General features: G+C 46.7%; 1 protein-coding gene across 1 annotated transcript; it reads right to left on the bottom strand.

Moving 5' to 3' along the window:
* Positions 1 to 1,272: 1,272 nt before the first annotated feature.
* Positions 1,273 to 15,369, bottom strand: LOC136467161 (glyoxylate/succinic semialdehyde reductase 1-like). The gene is made up of 8 exons (XM_066465751.1): positions 15,105 to 15,369; positions 14,857 to 14,967; positions 14,614 to 14,715; positions 3,461 to 3,562; positions 2,781 to 2,896; positions 1,911 to 1,989; positions 1,637 to 1,807; positions 1,273 to 1,545 (listed from the first exon to the last, which is right to left on the bottom strand). The coding sequence occupies exons 1-8, from the start codon at positions 15,207 to 15,209 to the stop codon at positions 1,444 to 1,446; spliced, it is 888 nt and encodes a 295-aa protein (XP_066321848.1). The 5' UTR covers positions 15,210 to 15,369; the 3' UTR covers positions 1,273 to 1,443.
* Positions 15,370 to 20,069: the final 4,700 nt, after the last annotated feature.

Genomic DNA, 20,069 nt, shown 5'->3' with positions numbered 1-20,069 from the left:
AGAGACGAGTGGCAGTGATGAGCCTTTTTTGGCTTGTATTATTTGCCTTGGTTATGCAAGCCTTGTGGCAAGCTCAATACTATGACCAGGAGAAGGCTTGGCGACTATAAGCGTGCTAGGTAGAGTTTCAACATGGACTAGGACTTGAGTTAGCAACCGGTACCACATGAACATCCTCGTCTCTGGAAGTTTTCCCTATTTTGACTTGCCCTTTACTTTTCGCATTTAAGCTTTCACATTATGCTTGTCTAGTGTCGATTTTACCTTTCCTAAATTAGCACAGGCTAGTTGTTACGGTTACCCCGAGATTGGAAAACTGTGTGGGTTTGGGTAGAAACAGCACACCGGAAAACATAAAGTACACATCATCCTAGACTAGTTCATTGTTTCCTAGTATAGATTTAAAAAAGCTTAAGTTCAAATTTTAGAGATCCATTTCCCCTCTCTCCTCTTGGGTCTCCCGGGACCAAGGAATGACACCCATTGCCTACATCGGCATAAGCAATGTCTTTCTATGTTTAATCCAATTTTAGCCATGGAAGGCCAAGCCAAACAATGCATGGATGACCACCATATTTGACAAGTCACGACATGTGCCAAGTTACATTGAATTGCCGTGTTCGCCAGTCGATTTGTAGGATCGGCCATATTTAACTTTTCGGGGTGAGTTATTGTAGATTACTTTTTTTTAAAGATGGCAGGGCTCTTCCTCAAGAGCTCCTACGAAGGAGTAAAGCACATGAGGAGGACCCATTGTTTGCAGCTTCCGCTCCTCTATTGCTCACCAGAAAACGACTCCCCCGCAGAAGCTGCCAGCCGGAGCCGAAGCCATATTATACTATACGTAATGACTAATGTATTTCATGTAGGTTACATTTCAAAAAGAAAAAAGATTCGCCCCAAACTAATAATTAAATGTCCACGACCTTGTGCATGCACGGATAAGCTTCAGGTACCACCAAGAGACCAGGTCCCTGCAGCACCCACTCGTCAGACATCACGACACATAGCTTGTCTCTGGAGATGCAAGCCAGCTAACATACCACGTTTAACCTTAGTCAAACTGTGGCTGCTATAAAAAATGTGGCAAGCAAAATCATAGCCACTTGTAGCAAAGTTTGGTTAAGAAAATAAGTTTATAATTGCAGCAGTAAATCAAACACATGCCTTAAAAAACTATGACTAGCTTGAGGCGTGATGAGTTGTGGTCGTGACTCCTGGACCAAACAGGTTCTAAGTCTATATGTGGTTTATGCCCGCTTACATGAGGACTATCGTGCAAGCTAGCATCAGCTTTTTGATTTAATATTCTCTCTTTTGCGAGGTACGGTCTGGTTCCAGATCTTGAATAGACACGTACTCGTACGTCGCTACGACGGCGAGACGAGACACTGTTGCAAATCGGCATGGAAATGGCCTAACACGGTCACACACATGATTCCATCACGCCTGGCCAGATCCAGAACCACCTGCGCCCTTAACTACCTCATAGACCGCCGAAAAATCCTGGTCCCCCAGCCCCAGGCTCCTCGCCTTCTTGAACGCCTGCAATTCGATGGTAGTGTCAAGTCTTTTTTCAGTCAAGATCCCGTGTTTCCTGAGGTATAGGAAAGTTCAGTAGGAGAGTATAGCGCACCTCATTGGCAGCTGCTGAGACAGGCATAGCGACGGCATTCTCATCTCCCAGAGCAAGAGCTAACCTCATGTCCTTCTGCTGATGTTTCAGAGGAAACGCAGGGTTGTAGCTGCCTTGCACCATTGTAGGCCCCTTCAACTTGAACATTGGGTTTGCGATGGCACCAAGGTCCTTTTTTAAGTCAAAGAGTACTGATCTAGTTATTCAACGGTGACCAAGGTGTAGCCACAGGCGTACAGCAATCTCAAAAAGTCAAAAGCATCGAGTGTCATACCAGTACATCGAGAAGTGTTTGGGGGCTCAGCCCACTTTTGTCGGCCAAACAGAGTCCCTCGGACAAAGCATTCATCATACTGCAGCAACAAAACAAATGTCACTGAAAGAGTGAATAGTTGTTGTCCATGAATTTACAGCTCTAAATGTAAAGAGATGCTAAAATGTGCTGACAGATAGGGATTGTGATCTTTGGAGCGTGCACTGAGCATCATTATATAACAGAAAATCACGTCGGAGGGGCAAGCCCCATAAACTCATACACAAAATCAGGAGGTAATTATAAATTCCAAATAAATTTCCACTATATGTGCATACCAAAAATCCAAAATGGTTTATAAGTTTATATGTTTGAAGCAGAGGAATCTATGCTCAGAGGGATACAATATTCAGCATAAGGAAAGGCTCGGACTTGTAGCAAGAAAAAACCTCTATTGTGCCACCAAGTCGGAATCTATATTAAGTAGAGACATGGATAAGCTTGCTTTTTAAAATATTGCTACCGAAACATTATCAGTAGAAATTAGGGTTCAGGAGTCACATGTCTTTGACTGATCCTTAACACGATACTAGATTACATAGATCACGATGGCAAATGGAATAATTTAGGTTTATGTACCCCAAATCCTAAATTTGAATTACTTTTCTTTTGCGGTTGTCTTCCTATAATGTGTGTAGTCCACTTTAAAAACTTTAACGACAAACATAAATAAAAGCATTATGATTTGTCACATGCAATGGTATTAGTGTATTCATAATCAAAAGTACTTCAGTGTCCATAATCAGTGCTTTCTCAAAAGTGTTATGGAGACCATATCAATGTCCAGAAACCAAAAATAAAAATAGCAAGCAGTGGAGAAATAATAGTCACCTTCCCATGATCATGTTGACCACAAGCTTCATCTTTGCCCCATTTCCAATCTCTCCCAGAAAGAATGACTTCTTCCCCAGTACATCAAATGCAGGAACAATACCGTCATACAATGGCTGAAATGTTAAAAATAGAATCAAATGAGCAAACAAGAAACTGTGGGGCTATGGTTACACCGTATCTGGTGTTATCCTATGGCAGAGTATTGCAATTGCCAATTTGGACCTGGTAACTGATGGGATAAAAGTATTATACAGAATTTAAAAATCATGTTTAGATCCTTGCACTTTTTAAATTGTTGTGTCTAATCGCTCTGTTATCTATAAACAGAAAGTTCTATGGTTTTCTGGCAACTACTACTTGCAATATCATAACCTACATTCAATTCATTTAACTGTTGAGATCCAAGTAAACCTGAGACAAGGAAGAAACATTATTGGAAAAAAAAAACTTTTACATAGTCAATGAAAATCATGATCAATAGATCCACAGATGAACCAACAGCATATATTCTAACAAGAACTATAAGCGAAGCAAAATGTGCACAATTTAATTATTTCCAAGGAATAATGATACAGCTATATGAGAGAGCTTTTGTGATTTGTGAAGTGTCATAAACACAACTACTTTGTACTTTATAGATGCAAATGATCACCATATTTCAGAACACAGTGAATTACCTTGTCCCCTGCAGCAAGAATGACCAATTGACCATCTTCTGCTGGCTTCTTGCTCCCTGAAACTGGAGCTTCAAGGAAAGCTCCCCCTTTTTGTTTAACTGCCTGCAATAATATGATACAAGAAGACCATATGTAAGCAAACTTTGGTAGACACACACAGATAAAAAATAATTAACACAGTAATTTTGTGATAGATAGGGATATATGGGCGATGACGGACATGGATTTGGAGCCTCCCGCCGGTGTCCACCCCGGAGCCGGCGGCCACCTCCACGACTGTGCAATCCGCACGGCCAACCACCCAGCCCCTTCCCCCGGTGTCGGCCTACCCGTCCTATACCTTCTCTCCTTTGCCGCAACTCTCCAAGCCGGCGGGACGCTCGAAGGCGGAACGTTGGAGCCACGGCTCTCCCGCTTCTGGTGGCTCTGTTTCCCCCCCTGGGCGAGCCTCCTACCGTGAAGTGCTGCTCGCCTCTGCCGCTCCGGACGTTGCTGCGCTATCCATGGAATCCTCCATTCCACCGGTTGTCAGGCCGCCGGTGACGATGCAGCCGCGCCCGCCATGCCAGCACAAGTCTGCAACTGTGGGAACCATCCGCTCTGAGGTATATCATGGCCGCTTGGGCAGTCGTGGTCCGGACGCGGTTGGATTCCAATTGGTGCTGAGGAGGCGACGACGACGCGATTTTGGGGTGCGCCACCCTGTTCTTGGCGGCCGCCGTCAGGTCCCGGACGATTTGAAGAACAAATGCTTCAACTGCTTCTCCACGGCCCATCGTGCGGCGGAGTGTCGCCGCCAAACATGTTGCTTCCGCTGCCGACGGCCTGGGCACCGCTCTTCCTGGTGTCCAGCTCGCCGGGAGATCGGCGCCTGGCCGGCCAAGGCCCCAGCGTTATCTGGTTGCCGCGCCGCAATGTTCCATCCTGCGTCGGCCCCAAGGAGAGTTTCTGTTTGGCGGCGCATTTCGCCTCCCATGACAGTGGCGGGTGCCCAGACTCCAGGGAAGCAAATGGCTGCTGGTGCTGACACCGGCAGCAATGATGGCGCTAGAAGGCATCAACGACGGAACAGGCGCCGGCGGTCTTCTACCCGCGGCACCAGAGCTTCTGGAAGTGAAGACCCTGGCAGTGGCGGCGAGAATTCTCTACCCACGGGGCCCATAGCGTCGCCCAGGGTCGCTGCTCCTCCATGCAGAAGTTCGTTACCAGTTGAGAGATGCGTCCTTGACTGGTCAAGCGACATGACCCGGGCTGAAGAATCTCTCCGGCATGCCTTCTTCGTCTCGGTCATCACTGGCGGGCCGGCGATCCCAAAGGAGAGGGTGAAGGAGGAGATAGTACGTCGTTTTGAGCTGCCTGTTAGTTCAGTAACGCTGACGCCGGCGGAGCCTGAAGATTTCCTGCTCGTCCTCCCTGATGAGCAAAAGGCGGCTCAAGTCTATGGGGATGGCAGACCAATCAGAGCTGCTACTTTCAGACTGCACCTTAGACGCTGGTCCCGGCAAGCTCATGCTGAAGCTGGGTCCCTGAGAGTTCTGGTGAATCTAACAATCAAGGGCGTTCCGCAGCATGCATGGAACCTTAGGACGGCGGAGCACCTCTTGAACAATCATTGTTGGGTTCTCCGTCGTCTTCCTGAGACGGCAGATCGTTCGGAGCCTGGCATCGTTCAAGCTCATGGCCTGGTGCTCACATCCTGATGCTATCCCATCAGCCAAGGTTCTGGAGATCGTCGAGCCGCCTACGGAAGAGGATGAATGGCCACCGATCAAGAGAAGCCTGTGCTATAATGTAAGCATCTCCTCTGCAGTCATCTTCCCAGCGGAGGAAAAGGGCGCCCCTGATCTGTCTTCCTCCTCGGAGAGGGATGACCAGGGTCCAAGACGTCAGCGCCGCCGTCGATCGCCATCGCCTCCCCCACCGGCGGATGGTTCCGGTGATGGTCGAGGTGTGCAGATCCCGGTGCATGACCGCCTGGGGCCCAGAGCCCCCGCTCTGCGCGAGAACTGACCCACATCATCAAGAGGGCTTGGGGTCTCCACCAACGACGGGCTCTGTTGGTTCGCGAGCTCCGAAGCCATGGCAGGATGGGCCTGCGCTTGTCCCTGCCATTATGCCTAGCGACGGTTCGGATGCCCCTCCCGCCATTGATGTCCCGCCGGCAAGCCCAATTTTCACGGCGTCTACTGATGGATTCGAGGCGGCAGCGCTGGTTGCCGAGGCGGCCGTTGAGGTGTCCAAGGCAGGCCTGCCCTCCATCACTGGGAAGGAGGGAGAAGTAATTACGCGCGTGCCGACCCTGGCGGCGCCCCTGGGCGCATCTGATTCGATCCCAAGGGTCGTCCTGGCGGTGCGTGAAGTAATTCCGCGTGTGCCGCCCCATGCGGCGCTCCTGGGTGATTCTATTTCAACCCCAGAGACCATCCAGGCGGTGCGTGAAGGCCCCCAGACGATGTGTGAAGAGCTGGTGACAGAGGAACAGGAGAATCAAAGAATTGAGTCAAGGGAAGATGGGCCCTTATCCATGGGCCTCCACTCAACTGGGCCAACCGAGGGGCCAGCACTAACTCAATCAGAGACTTGGGTCCACTTCCTGACCGAACTGGAAAACCTCCAGGAGCTGGATTCTTCGGCAGCAAACAGGGACTCGCCCCTCTGTTCCTTCCCCCCATCTACACCGGCGGCTGTCAACTCCCTTGACGCAGTGTCCCCCCTTCCACAGATGCCGGCGGAGGCGACAATGCTAAAGGAGATAATGACTTTTGACTTGGAGGACAGAGGGGGCACGCCGGTGATTGCTGTGCCGCCGACGGAGAAAGATGCTCTGACAACGGAAGAGGCGCCAATAGATGTAATGTTGATGACGAAAGATGCTCCAGCAGCCTCTCCCCCAATAATTCAGGTATATTCCCGTCGCCGTTTTCCAACGAAATTCCCTGAGCCAGTGGCTGAGGCAGGGACGGTTGGCCAACCTGAAGATGCACAGCCCTGCAGCCCCACTGCAGAATTCATCAGTAGACTGTCCAAGAAGCCTGATGGACTGATTCCAATCCCTCACATCAACAAGAGGAGGAAGAACATGTTGCCGCCACCCAGTGAGGCGCCGCGTCGAAGCCGCCGAATTGCTGGAATGGGAGTGGAAAGACAGGAGGTTTGCCCCCCACACCTAAAGAAGGTGATGCGTGCTTTGGACATGGACGTGCAACTTGACAGAGAACAATTTGATCAAAAGGTCCTGGAGGATTATGCTCAGCGGTTTCGGCATCCGCTACCATCGTCACACTCTAGAGCTTTGGCAGCCCTCTTTGGTTGGGCTCATCCGGACGACGATGCGTTAGGCAAACTTGTCGAATGTAGGGTCTGATTTGGACGAGTTCCTTTTGGTCGCCACTCTTCTAGTCTTATGGATCCTTCCCATATCCTTATTTGGAATGTTAGAGGGCTTAATTCAGCAGCCCGACGAGATTCAGTGAGAGTGTTGATGGATTCTGCTAAGATTGATGTTGTATGCCTCCAGGAAACAAAAATGACTTCTATAAATAGACAGGTAGTTCTATCGATGCTAGGCAGTGATTTTGACAACAACTTTGTATCCCTGCCGTCAGTGGGTGCTAGTGGAGGAATTCTTATTGCTTGGAGAAGTCGTCTGGGTACAATTGGAGCTAGCAGGCTGGATTCTCACTGTGTTTCAATCCAATTTTGCCATGTTAATGGTAATACTTGGTGGCTCACATGTGTTTATGGCCCTCAGGACAACCAGGAAAAGATTCAATTCTTACAGGAACTCCGCGAAGTGCGTGCTCAGTGTGTAGGACCCTGGATGGTGGCAGGGGATTTTAACCTCATCTACAAAGATGAAGATAAAAACAACTCAAACCTAAATCGAGCAATGATGGGAAGGTTTAGGAGATGGATTAATGATATGGCACTGACAGAGATCCCCCTACATGGTCGTAAATTCACTTGGTCAAGTTCATCATCCAGTGCTTCTCCCACTTTAGTGAGGCTTGATCGTGTTTTCTGCTCTTTGGAATGGGAGGAATTATTCCCTGATTGTCTTCTACAGAGTTCTTCCTCAGATGACTCAGATCACTGTCTTCTCATTTTCGGATTGATGGATAATCCCCCCAGCAGAGGACGGTTCCATTTTGAAGACTTCTGGCCTTCTCTTGATGGTTTTCTGGATACAGTGGAATCTGCATGGGGATCTGTCCCACCTTGCAGCTGCCCTGTGGAGACACTCTCATTGAAATTGAAGGCAACAACAAGAAAACTACAGAGCTGGAGTCAAAAGAAGGTGGGGCATATTAGATCTCAGCTTGCTCTGGCAAAGGAAATCATTCACCAACTTGAAATTGCACAGGACAACCGAGTGCTTCAACCCAACGAACTCTGGTTGCGCAACAACCTCAAGAAGCATGCGCTTGCCCTTTCTTCCTTACTGAGAACAGTGGCCCGGCTGAGATCGAGAATGGGCTGGCTTCGAGATGGGGATGCAAATACAAAGCTTTTCCATATGCATGCACGTTACCGAAAGAGAAAAAAATTCATTGCAAAGTTGAGGGAGGGGGACAGGACCATCACAGCCCATGAGGAGAAAGCTTCTGCAATTTTTGAGTTTTACTCTAATCTAATTGGTTCTGATAATGAGTCAGAACCATCAACCTGGATGCCCTGAACATCCCTAGACATGATCTCAAGGCCCTAGACATTCCTTTCACGGAGGAGGAAGTTTGGAACACCATTAAAAATTTGCCGTCTGATAAGGCCCCAGGCCCAGATGGATTCACAGGGAGATTCTACAAAACCTGCTGGCCAATCATTAAGGAAGATATAATGGCTGTCCTGCATTCTATATGGGGAAAAAACTTCAGAAACTTGTGCATGCTAAACTCTGCTTATATTTCTTTGATTCCAAAAAAAGCAGAGGCTGATCAGGTAAAGGATTGTTGTTGATCAGGTAAAGGATTTTAGGCCCATTAGCCTTGTGCACAGCTTTGCCAAACTTGCGACCAAAATCTTGGCCAACAGATTGGCTGGCCACTTGGATGCAATGGTCTCCCCCAACCAGAGTGCCTTCGTCAAGAGAAGGTTTATCCAGGATAATTTCATGTTGGTGCAACAGACTGTAAGATTCTTGAATTCTCAAAAACAGCCTAGCATTCTCCTCAAGTTGGATATCACAAAGGCATTTGATTCCGTCTCTTGGCCATTCCTAATGGAGGTGCTTGGCCAACTAGGGTTTGGCTCAAGATGGAGGGATCTTTTATGTGGGCTGTTGACTTCATCATCCATTCAAGTCCTCCTTAATGGAACCCCTGGAAAGGTTATACATCACAGGAGAGGACTTCGGCAGGGAGATCCCCTATCTCCAATGCTCTTTATACTTGTCATGGATGTCTTGAACTGGATGATTACTAGAGCATCAGAGGCTGAATTATTTCAGCCATTATCCCGAAGGCCTCTCCAACACAGAATCTCACTATATGCTGATGATGTAGCACTCTTTCTCAGGCCGGCAGCAGCAGATATTTCATTATCTTTGAGAATCCTTGACTTATTTGGAGATGCTTCAGGGCTCAAGACCAATGTGCAGAAAAGCAATGTTCTGCCAATTCACTGCTCTGAAGAGAATATGAGCCTGGTACAGAACCTGCTGCCGTGTGAAGTGCTAGAGTTCCCATGCAGGTACCTTGGATTGCCTCTCTCAACAAGGAAGTTAACCAGGGGTCAATTCCAGCCCATTATTGACAGAATTGCGGATCAACTACCTGGTTGGAAAGCTGACTTGATGACTCGGGCTGGAAGGGTTGTGATGGTCCAACATGTCCTCACTGCTATGATGGTTTACTTGGCCATGGCAATGGACCTGCCCCCATGGGCAATTAAAGCTATTGACAAGATTAGAAGAGCCTTTATATGGCGCGGTCGTAAAGAAGCAAATGGTGGGCACTGTCTTATTGCTTGGCCTAAGGTGTGCCGTTCAAAGGAGCTTGGAGGATTGGGAATCTCTGATCTGAAAGCACTTGGAGTTGCACTGCGGGTAAGATGGCCTTGGCTTAGGAAAATTGAACCTCAAAAACCTTGGGCCAGTTTGCCTCTCCAGACTAGCAAAGAAGTTGAATGTCTCCTGATGATGGCTGTGGTCACTGAGGTAGGAGATGGGGCCAATACCTTATTCTGGAAGGATAACTGGCTGGATGGTAAAAGCATCCAGAGCCTTGCCCCCAGTTTATCTGCCTCTGTGTCAAGGGGAAGAGCAAACAGAAGATCTGTTAAAGATGCCCTGGACAATGATCTTTGGTTGGAGGATATTCAGGGAGAAATAACCATTGACGCGCTATGGGAATATCTGGAGTTGTGGGATATTATTAATGCGGTGGAACTTCAGCAAGGAATCCCTGATAAACACATCTGGAGACTATCCTCATCAGGACAGTACACAGCGCAATCGGCCTATGAGGCTCAATTTCAGGGGGCTATCCGTTTTGAGCCATATGCACGCATTTGGAAAACTTGGGCACCTCCCAAATGTCGATTCTTTATGTGGCTGGTTGCCCACAATCAATGTTGGACTGCAGATAGGTTGGCTCGGAGAGGTCTCCCGCATCCTGCTAGATGCCCGCTTTGCGACCAAGAAGAAGAGAACATTCAGCACCTCCTCATTGGGTGTCTTCGCTAGGCAGTTCTGGTACTCCATCTTTCATTATGCAGGCCTCTCAGTCCTCGCCCCACAGCCATCTGATACAGCCCTGAATGACTGGTGGAGGAAAGTGGAGAATTGTGTGGACAGTGAGGTGCGCAAAGGACAGAACTCGTTTATCATCCTGGGAGCCTGGACTATCTGGAGACACCGAAATGATTGTGTGTTCAATGGAGCTTCACCCAGGTTGGGTACAGCCCTGGTTTTGGCCAAGGAGGAGGCCCTTTTGTGGAGCTTGGCACGAGTCAAGGGGTCTCCCCCCGCCAGATATCAGAGGGGTGGGTTAGGCTTAATTTTTGGACTCCTATAATGGTCGCCTTTCTATCTGTAAAGGGTGATTAGATTCCAGAGGATCTAGTGTGGGTGTGGGTGGGTGTGAGTCTATGTATGACTCTTTCTTCTACTATTAATACAATGATACGCAGCTCTCCTGCGTGTTCGAGAAAAAAAAATCTGCTAATTTGCTGTGTTACTGTCCAGAAATATAAATTTCAGTATAGAATTCGTCTCACATACATCATATGCATGCAGCATGCTGTCACAGTTGTGCCTACATGACAAAATGGGATTACCACTGAATGCAGATCCTTGATTAAATTGATTTGTTATGACATGCACAGTGATATGCCAGGCTTAGTGGTTGCTAGTACAATGAAAAATAAATATAAATCTTATGTTTCCTATTATCTGTAGAGCTTCATACAACTCTTTCCATTAGTTGTGGATGCTAGCCTCAGTGTTCTTCCTTACAAATAAGTTAAGGTCCATTTACTGCCGATGTAGCTTCCATGTAAAAGGTACAAAACATGCACAAACTTCCCAGTTTCCACCATGATCTCCATGCCGTCGGTGCCAGTTTATACATCAGGGAAAAATATTTGACTACATTGTATCTATGAGTGTATATGAGTGTACTCACCCAATACATTTTTCCTATAATGCTATATAGCATACTTATATGGCATTTCCGCCAATGGGAAGTATCTTTCTTTCTGTTAGCATACAAGAATACACACCAATGATACAGCTCTACAGCAACATTTTTTACTCTCTTCTACTCCATTTATGAACATATAAGAATCAGCTTGCAAAATTGACTAGCTATGTAGTGCTGTTCATACTAGTTTTTGTTCATGGTAATCTAGGATATCCTTTGACTTCTCTTGGGACATTTTCTTATTGTTCTTCATGCTTTATAATCAATTGGTCATTTGTCATTCGTTTTGACTCTGCCTTAGTGGTGGCAGATTTTTTACCCGAAAAAAAGCAAGGGAAGCCCCCACTGTTAGGATTTTATTAAAGCAAAAAGACCCAACTGTACAACAGAAACAGAATAAAAAAGAATAGCAACAACAAAGGAAACAGGAAGCCTGAGGTAGGCTGGACCAAACTATGTACAAAGCTCTATTCAAGAAAGGAAGGGAGCGCGCTTGTTTCCAGAGATCCTGTGAGCTTGTAGGTGAGCTTCATCAATAGTGTTCCTTGATGACAAAGCTAGTTATACAATCCATGTGTCATCTTAAATATTTTATCTTTAATTAATTTCCTATTTTCCTCTAGAAAATCTTATATTCCCAATCAATAGTTCAATACAACTAAAAGACTTAATATGCCTGAAATACTCCCTTTGAGTCCAAATGTAATTCGTTTTAGACTTGTGCACAAGGATTAAGAAAATAGATCAAATGGCCCTAGCGCCCTTCATTTATTCTGTATTGGGAAAGATCACTCCATTTTGTCAGAGTGTAACATTTATTAAGCAGAGGCTATGAAGGAAGAAAATGGTTAGAGATGCATAGAAGTTCTAAAACGATCTACGTCAGAGGGGGCAATGAAGAAACAATGGGGTTAAAGATGCATAAAAGTTCTAAAACAACCTACATTTGGAGAAAAGTAGAGAAGGCTAAAACAACTTACATTTGGGATCGGAAGGAGTATAAATCAAGAAATATCAAGACGAGTTTTTTTTTATTTTGAATTGAGGCTTACCCTGAGCTCTGAGTTTGGGCCGAAAATCACTAAAATTTGGTCCTACCGCTGGGGTCCGATAAAGCCCGCCCCGGACTTTTAATCTCGTCCTGTTTTAAAAAGAAACTTTGGGGCCCAACGGAGTCCACATGGCCCAAGATCCATTCTCAACCATATAAAACCTGGGATGAAACCCTAGCTTACGGCAATTTATTTCTCTCTCTTGAGCCACCGCCTGCCTGTGTCCCTCCTTTTCTCTGCTCCGATGGAAGGGGTGCTTCGGTTGTTGCTCCTGTGATAGAGCTGCTCAGGATAGTCGGATTAGGAGTAGCTGGTTCAAGGTGGATGCCAATGTGCTGGCAGCTACATGTCCAGGCTGAAGCAGCTGCTGGTCGAGGCTGACTAGCTGCAGATGGCGACGGTGCAGGCGCTGGCAAGGGAGATCCTGACGCCACAGCTGGAGCCCAAAGGGACTTAGAGAGAAGGCGCTGGTGCCTCATAGCAGCTGGAGCAACAGCATGATGGCCAACAGCATCTCTGTCCGTCTGAACCCATGACAGCCTCGCTGTTCCTTAACATTGCTTGCAGCAACCCAGTTCAGATGCAAATTAGATGTTCGATGTATTGTGTTTTCTACCATATCTGTGTGTGGCTTTCAAGGGTGTTCTATTCTTGCTTATTGATTGATTTATTCACATATGGAAATTAATCATTGGGGACCACAGCTAGCGATGCATAGGGGTGTCTTCTTTGCTTGCCTGAGCCCGTGTTCATCCATTGTTTTGGCCTTCTGGGATGTGCATGATTACAATTTATTTGATCTTGGACAAGGTAATGCACTGCTACTAAACTGTAATATGAATGATGTTGTGGTTGATTGAGAACTCTTAATAAAAAAGAATGGAAATTTGCGTCAGACAATTAAGCCTCGAAATTTTGCTGATTTTCAATAAAAGATTTTGGATTTTCTCGCCCAAATTTCGGCCAGATTTCGGATGCATGTTTGAATCAGTTTAAAGTTTAAAGGGCGTACCCAGTGCAGAGAGCTCTCGCTCTGTGCGGGGTCTGGGGAAGGGTGTCAGTGGCAAGCCTTACCCTCGCCTGTGCAATGCGAGGAGACCGCGACTCGAACCCGGGACCTTCCGGTCACAGGCGGTAAGACTCTACCGCTTGCACCAGGCCCGCCCTTCAATTTAAAGTTTGTTGTATCAAAAAAAAATCCCTAAATCGCCAAAATTATGAAATTTGGTCCTATCGCTAGGGCCCGATATTTTTCCAAGAAATGGCAGCCTAAACCCAGGGCTTACGTCATTTCCATTACAGAAATAACAAAAAAAACAACATCTATTTTAGAGAAGAAGATGAAGGGAAAGAACTAGGTTCAAGGATAAACCAAGTCAACCTAAGGCTATCCAACTGAGCCAAGCAAAGAAAAAACATAGGAAAATATATGGTTTTAAGTTTGCTGTATTAGAAAATCCGTGCTCTGTGGAGCTGGAACATAGCAGAGTCTAAATGCAATGTTTAAACTAGGTATATAGAGATGACCCAAGAAATAGATAAATCATTCTATTCCTGATTTTTTTTCTCCCTTGTCACCCACTCTTCCCTTCTTCACTCTACAACTCTATTTGCAGACAATATAAAACCAATAGTACATGTAGGTACAAGTACTATCAAAGTCCTCCAAATGTCATGGGAGCTTATGCACAGATATTTGCAATTCATAAATCAATATCAAGTGGCATTTGATGGAGGTGAATGGTCATAGAACATGTAACAAAATGTAAAAGAGGAAAATCTATGTTCCCATACGGCCATACATATATGTTATCTGGAATATTATAGGAGTGTTGTCATATTGTTTTATCCAGAAGCAGGGTGAAGCAAAGCAGCCAAAGGGCACGCAAACCATTAAGGAGCACACATCTGCAATATCCATCACAAGTGATACAAGTCAAATTATTGTGATTGTTTTTTCCATGTAATTTGGAATCAGGTGCGGTGCTTGTGTGGTTGCCATGGTTTTTGAGGTGTCGCCTAGTCGTCATCTAAGCACTGAGGTGTACCCTAGGCGCCATAGGATGCCACAAGGTTTTAGTTATGCCATATCGCCTAGGCATCGCCTAGAAGGCGCGTAGGCATCCAGATGTACCCCAAGCACCACAGGAAGCCACAACGCTTCAAAAACAATGGCGATTGCCCATCCTAACACTAGTAGAATACAATATATTTGACAGGATTGGTGAAATGAAAAGGTATGATGCAAGGTTTATCCCTGCAACCATTGCTCAGTGGCGATCTACATATCCAGACAATCAAACTACCGCGTGGTTTACCACTTACGCCAACAACAAAGAAAGCGGCGTCTTATAGCTGCACAATAGCCAATAGGCAATAGCCAAATAGATACCAGAACTGAAGGTAATGTGGGAAAAGAGGCTAAGCAATCTGACAAAACAGAAGCAGCTGAGGGAGATACCTCGCTAATCTTGGTCGAAGTTGCAGCGTCGACAGTGGACATGTCCACATAGCCCTTCCCGCTACCGATCTGCTCGAGCACGCCGTCCTTGTCGAAGATAACCTAGGTGGAAAAACAGGGACCGCCGGGCCGGAAATCGATTTATAGACAAAAATGAAATATCGCATCTTTCCACCATACTGTATAGATAGAAAGGGGAACCACGGCTGAATAACATGAAGATGCTATGAGCCGTGTCTTAACTGATAGGGCGGCGCTGGGGTCGGAGAGCATGGCGATGGTGTATCTGCACTTGGAGACGACGGAGGCGGGCGTCTCCCCGACGGTGGCGCCGAGCGCGGCGAGCTCTTGGCACTAGGAGAAGAGAGGTCACCGAGATGTGATTCCAGGAGCACGAGTGCGGGGCTTAATCGGACGCGGGAGGGGACGGATTCGGATTGAGCCGAACAGGAGGACGCCGGCGCAGGGCGCAGCGGCTCCCGATGCAGTACCTTGGCGAGGGTCCGGTTCCAGACGGTGACGCGGAAGCCGTGGCGGAGGAGGTTGATCGCCATTGCCTTGCCCATGATGCCCAGACCCAGGAACCCCACCTCCATCTCTGCTGCCTGCTTCCTCCCTCCCGTCTTCTCCGCAGCTTGCAAGCGCGCACGGCGCTCCCTGGCTCTTTTCTCTGTAGCCTGCCCCCTGTTACTCTGAGTGCGCGTGTGCTTGTGGCGGGCGCCGCAACAGCGATACACTTGTGTGCTCCTCCCAGTAGAGCAGCACGGCGCAAACCCCTCTCCTCTGTCCCGGCCAATGCTCGATTTTCTTTATGTTTTCATGGTTTTTTTTGTCGCCTCTTGTTGGATTTTCTGTTGTTGCGTTGTCTTCCTTTCGTCGTAAACGATCGTACCTGATTTGATATGAGAAAAAAATATTATTTTAACTTATAATCCACGTATACGAGGGCAAACGAACAGGCAGGTCTACGGAGCAGCCTGCAGGAGGCGTAGATCGCTGCCGTCCACAGGGCATCGGCTGTCTCAGGTAGAGCACGTGGACCAGGGGAACAGATTGCATCCGGCAGCGGTCCGCGAGTCAGTGGGGATTGGGCCACAGATTTGTGGTGCTCGCTCGGGTCTGTCGAGGCCACAACAGTGAATTTTGAATGGTTCTAGATGATTCAATAATATTATGTGAGAGAGAATAAGCTAAAACACGCGGAAATAATCCGGTAGCCGAACGCAGTGCACATCAGCTGGGTGCGGCCGAACAGCGCGCGCCGAGGTGCCGCTGCTGTACGTGTCACGCGTGTCCTGGGCTTGTAGCAAGCCCATTGGGCTTCTCCTTGTCTTCACAATTCACATGGGCTTCTACGAGCTTTGGTTGCCATTCCAGTCTTCGAACTCGCACGAAGGGCAACAGAAGATTTTTCCGTGAAGGATTTCGGGCAGCCAGATCCAAATTAGGCCTTTGTTTTAAATACGTGAAATGCGGTGGATACAAGGATATAGCTAGCTCGTTTTTTTGTTTTGTTACGGTATATCTGCATCCGTCTCTTCTGTTTCGCTGGTTGGATTAAGTAAAGAAGAAGGATATGAGAGACCTGCTCCGCTCTGCTCCGCGCGTCGACGGTCACCCCGCCTGCTCGTGCTCCATCGGTCACCTCGCTGCTCCTGCTCTGCGGCCCGCTACACCGTCGACAGTCACCCCGCGCTGCTCCTTCTCCAGCTCCACTGTGCCGCCCCGTTGCTTCCTGCCACTGTTTTTGCTCTGCGGCCCGCTTTGCCTGACGGCGCGAGCACCGCCACGCACACGCGTGTCGACCGTTCGCTCGGCCGCCAGCTAGCCACTGAGGCCGTCGTGCAAGGAGAAGCATCGAGCTTTGGCACGGAAGCCCTCTGGCCTCACCTCCTGCTATGGTTGCGGCGCCTTCGATGCAAACGATGGAGGAGGCCGCACCGAGATACGATGCATGTTGCAAGCGTACATTTCAAATGTTTCAGATGTTTTAGAGGTATGTTAAAAGTGTTTCATAAGGATGTTGCACATGTTGCAATGGGCTATGCATGTATGTTTCATAAGGAACATTCTAAATGTTTTTATCTGTTTCAAACGAATGTTGCAAGTGTTACATTTGGATATTGCAAAACTAGATCAGGATGTTGCATATATATGCAAGTGTTTTCAGGTGTTTTTATACGTATGTTGCAAGTGTTTCGTCTTGATGTTTGCATATGTTTGCAATGGCTACACACGTGTTTTCAAGTTCTTTGGTGCTTTGCAAGTGTTTCAGATGTATGTTGCAAGTGTTTCAGCTGTTTCGGACATATGTTGCCAGTGTTTCATCTGGATGTTGCAAAAGTAGATCGGGTGTTGCACATGTTGCAATGCGCGTGAGAAGAAGAGAGGACGTGAGCGGTCCCAGCACGCAATCCGGGCGCTAGCAGTGCCGAAAATCTTATGGTCTAAGCTAACGTAGTGCTGTGATAACTGATAAGTGATAACGTGACCCATGAGTTATACCGCCAGTGCGGCTTGGTTTTTGTTTCTGCTATATACACTGATGCACTGCTCTCAGCCCACAGGTGGTTGAGTGAACAAGACAATATTTACGCAGGCATGTTTGGATGGAGCTCTTCCTGTCAATACTCTTCCTGTGGTTTATTTGGTTGGGGCCCTAAGAAATCTGCTTGCTACAAGCTGCATGGGAGCCAGGGCAGTAGGAAATCGGTCGTGGTCTCCCGTCTGACTTGCATGGGTCTAATCACTCCCATGTAAGCCACAGGCAGCTCATCAAACAAACGTTGTCCTATCCCTTTCGTCCACTCAAGCACAACCAAACAAAGGACATGAAAAACACATTTGCCTAACCAGGCAATTTTGCTATCAGTTATAGGCAGCTTAAATGCCCAGACAACTCATCTAGAGTTCCATCCAAACATTGCCCTACATCCCTTAGTCTATATTGATATACTAATACTGCAGAGTCAAAATTTCATCTTTTTCCATCTCTGATCTTCCTAACTAGTCATGTGGACAGATACAATCACATCGATCTCCGCTAATCAATAGTAGTTTCAGATTCGTTTTATATTTTCCGATTTTTTTCACCTGGCTGTAGCCACTAATCTAGGACACTGGCACTAGAACTTATGGGTCACCTATCTAGTTTAGGAGGTTATCTGGACATAGACAAACTTGGAGGGAGTAATATGGACTTTTTCCAATGCTTATGGTAGCATGTCGGTTGGATAAAATCATGATAGTGCAGTTATATTTTGATATTTTCTTTTTTCAAAATAAATGCTCATGTAAGGTATTGTACGAATTTACTTAAGTCAAGTCATGAACATGTGCTTTTACATAGTTTCAGATTTCTTAGTGTCTAGGTATTGCTTGAGGTCAGTGATAGATCTAGGATTTCGATCAGCATTGAAATGACATAATTCAATCACCAAATAATAATATAATAGTTGTGATGGTGTACAAATGGAACAAGTTACACGTTGCTGTTGTAAGTTTACAACTAAATCCCATCAATTATTACAATAGTAAATTAAATATTTTGAGTAATATAGGGATGAATATTTTTAAGAAAATGATTTGATTAAACAAGATCTATCTAAAAACTGGAACTAAAATGGTTAATTGGAACTTGGAAGAGATCAAGAAAACAAGATTGAATTTTACCCTTCCTATCTTGTTCTGTGCCTAGCCTACAAAATGTTTGGAGCTCACGGTAAATCGACATCTGTTGTCGATGATGAGAGATGGGGCGAGGGTCGTCGGCGTGTATATCGCAGTTACAAGACCAATGGCGAAGCTATATGCATGATTGTGGGTGAGGATACACCCACGAAAAAATAGAATGGACTAGATCAGTTTTTTTTTGTTACGGCTCAAGTCTACACATGTATAGGTGTATGATCTCTGGTACGCCTAGAGGGGGGTGAATAGACCTGTAAAAATTCAACTCAAACCGAAGTCAAATTCACCCGCGGCACTGTCGCTCTGTGAGCGCGGCACTGCCGCACCAAACAGCGGCACTGTCGCACCTGCAGTAGAGATTAGTTCACAGTTTAAAATCTACCCAACGAAATTTAGATCGGGTAAATTTCTTAGCTTTCTGCAGGGTAGTAGATCACAGATCAACAACTGAAAGTGGTGGGAACACCACACACAAGTAGATTGGCCTCAAACCCTAGAAATCACCTCAACAACAACAAGAACACAAGTGTAGCAACACAAGCACAAGATGACACAAGGATTTATCCCGTGGTTCAGCTCGCTACCAAGGCTTGCCTAAGTCCACGTTGTTGAGGTATACCACTAAGGCTTAGGGCTTTGCAACCCTACCTCATTCTCAAGTCTAGAGAGTAAACTCTTGAGATGAGAGGTGATTTTACTCGCTGCAAGAGGTGGTTACAAACCTCTTAGTGCTGCCACAAACTTGACAAGCTCACTAGGTGACGCTCTAGCCGGCTAGGAGCCAAGCTCCAAGAGTAACAAATACAACCGCCGACCAAAACGTGAAACAAATGTTGTTTAGACTTTGGAAATCAGTGGAGCTGCTCTCTAATCGAGTTTTGGACCCTTTTTCCTCAAGGATTGATGGGAAAATCAATGTATTCTCTTGAGGGCTCAAATTCAACAATAGAGGGAGAGAGAGAGCTCCTGCTCTGTTTTGAACATGCTGAACTGAGGAAGAAGAGGCGGATATTTGGAAGGAAGGGAAAAGGTATATATATACCCCAGCCCCCAACGGTCCTTTAAATCGCAGATAGCCGTTGGGAAGGAAAGGAAAAGGTATATATACCCTCAGCCCTCAATGGACACCGCACCCAAGGGGTCGGGCGAGATAAAGCCCGCAGCCTCGAGGTCGGGTGAGGCAGAGCCCGCAGCCTCGAGGTCGGGTGAGGCGGAGCCCATGGCCTCGAGGTCAGGCAAGACGAAGCCCATGACCAAGAGGTCGGGCGAGTCGGAGCCCATGACCAAGGGGTCAGAAGAGCCAGAGCCCATGACCAAGGGACCAGGAGAGCTGTATCCCATGACCTTGGGGTTGAGCAAGCCGGAGCCCACGACCAAGGGGTCGGGAGAGCCTCTCTTCAAGTGCAGCAGTGTCACACCACGCAAGACAGCAAGGGTAATAGTAAAGTGTAGACTGTCTTGGCTGTTAATCTGAGGATGCATGTGGTTGTTTGAGCACTTGGTAGGACATATTAACTTAAGTATTGTGCTCCCCTTTATAGTACGGCTTTTTCTATACTCAAATTCATAATATAAAAGAATTTAGACTTCCTTTGAGTTTGAAGCCATCTACATTTGTAATTGGGGGCTCCTCTGTTTCGTGTAGCATCCTCGAACAACATAGATCAGAACAGACACCACACAACATGTGATACATATAAAGATATACATTCTAGCATAATTGTATCATAAGCGACAACATAGATTAATATATGTCCATATCCCCC

This window comes from Miscanthus floridulus, chromosome 7 (genome assembly GCF_019320115.1).
Source record: "Miscanthus floridulus cultivar M001 chromosome 7, ASM1932011v1, whole genome shotgun sequence".
Lineage (NCBI taxonomy): Eukaryota > Viridiplantae > Streptophyta > Magnoliopsida > Poales > Poaceae > Miscanthus > Miscanthus floridulus.
Note: the sequence above shows the minus strand (reverse complement) of the source record. Positions and strands in the feature narration are given on the sequence as shown.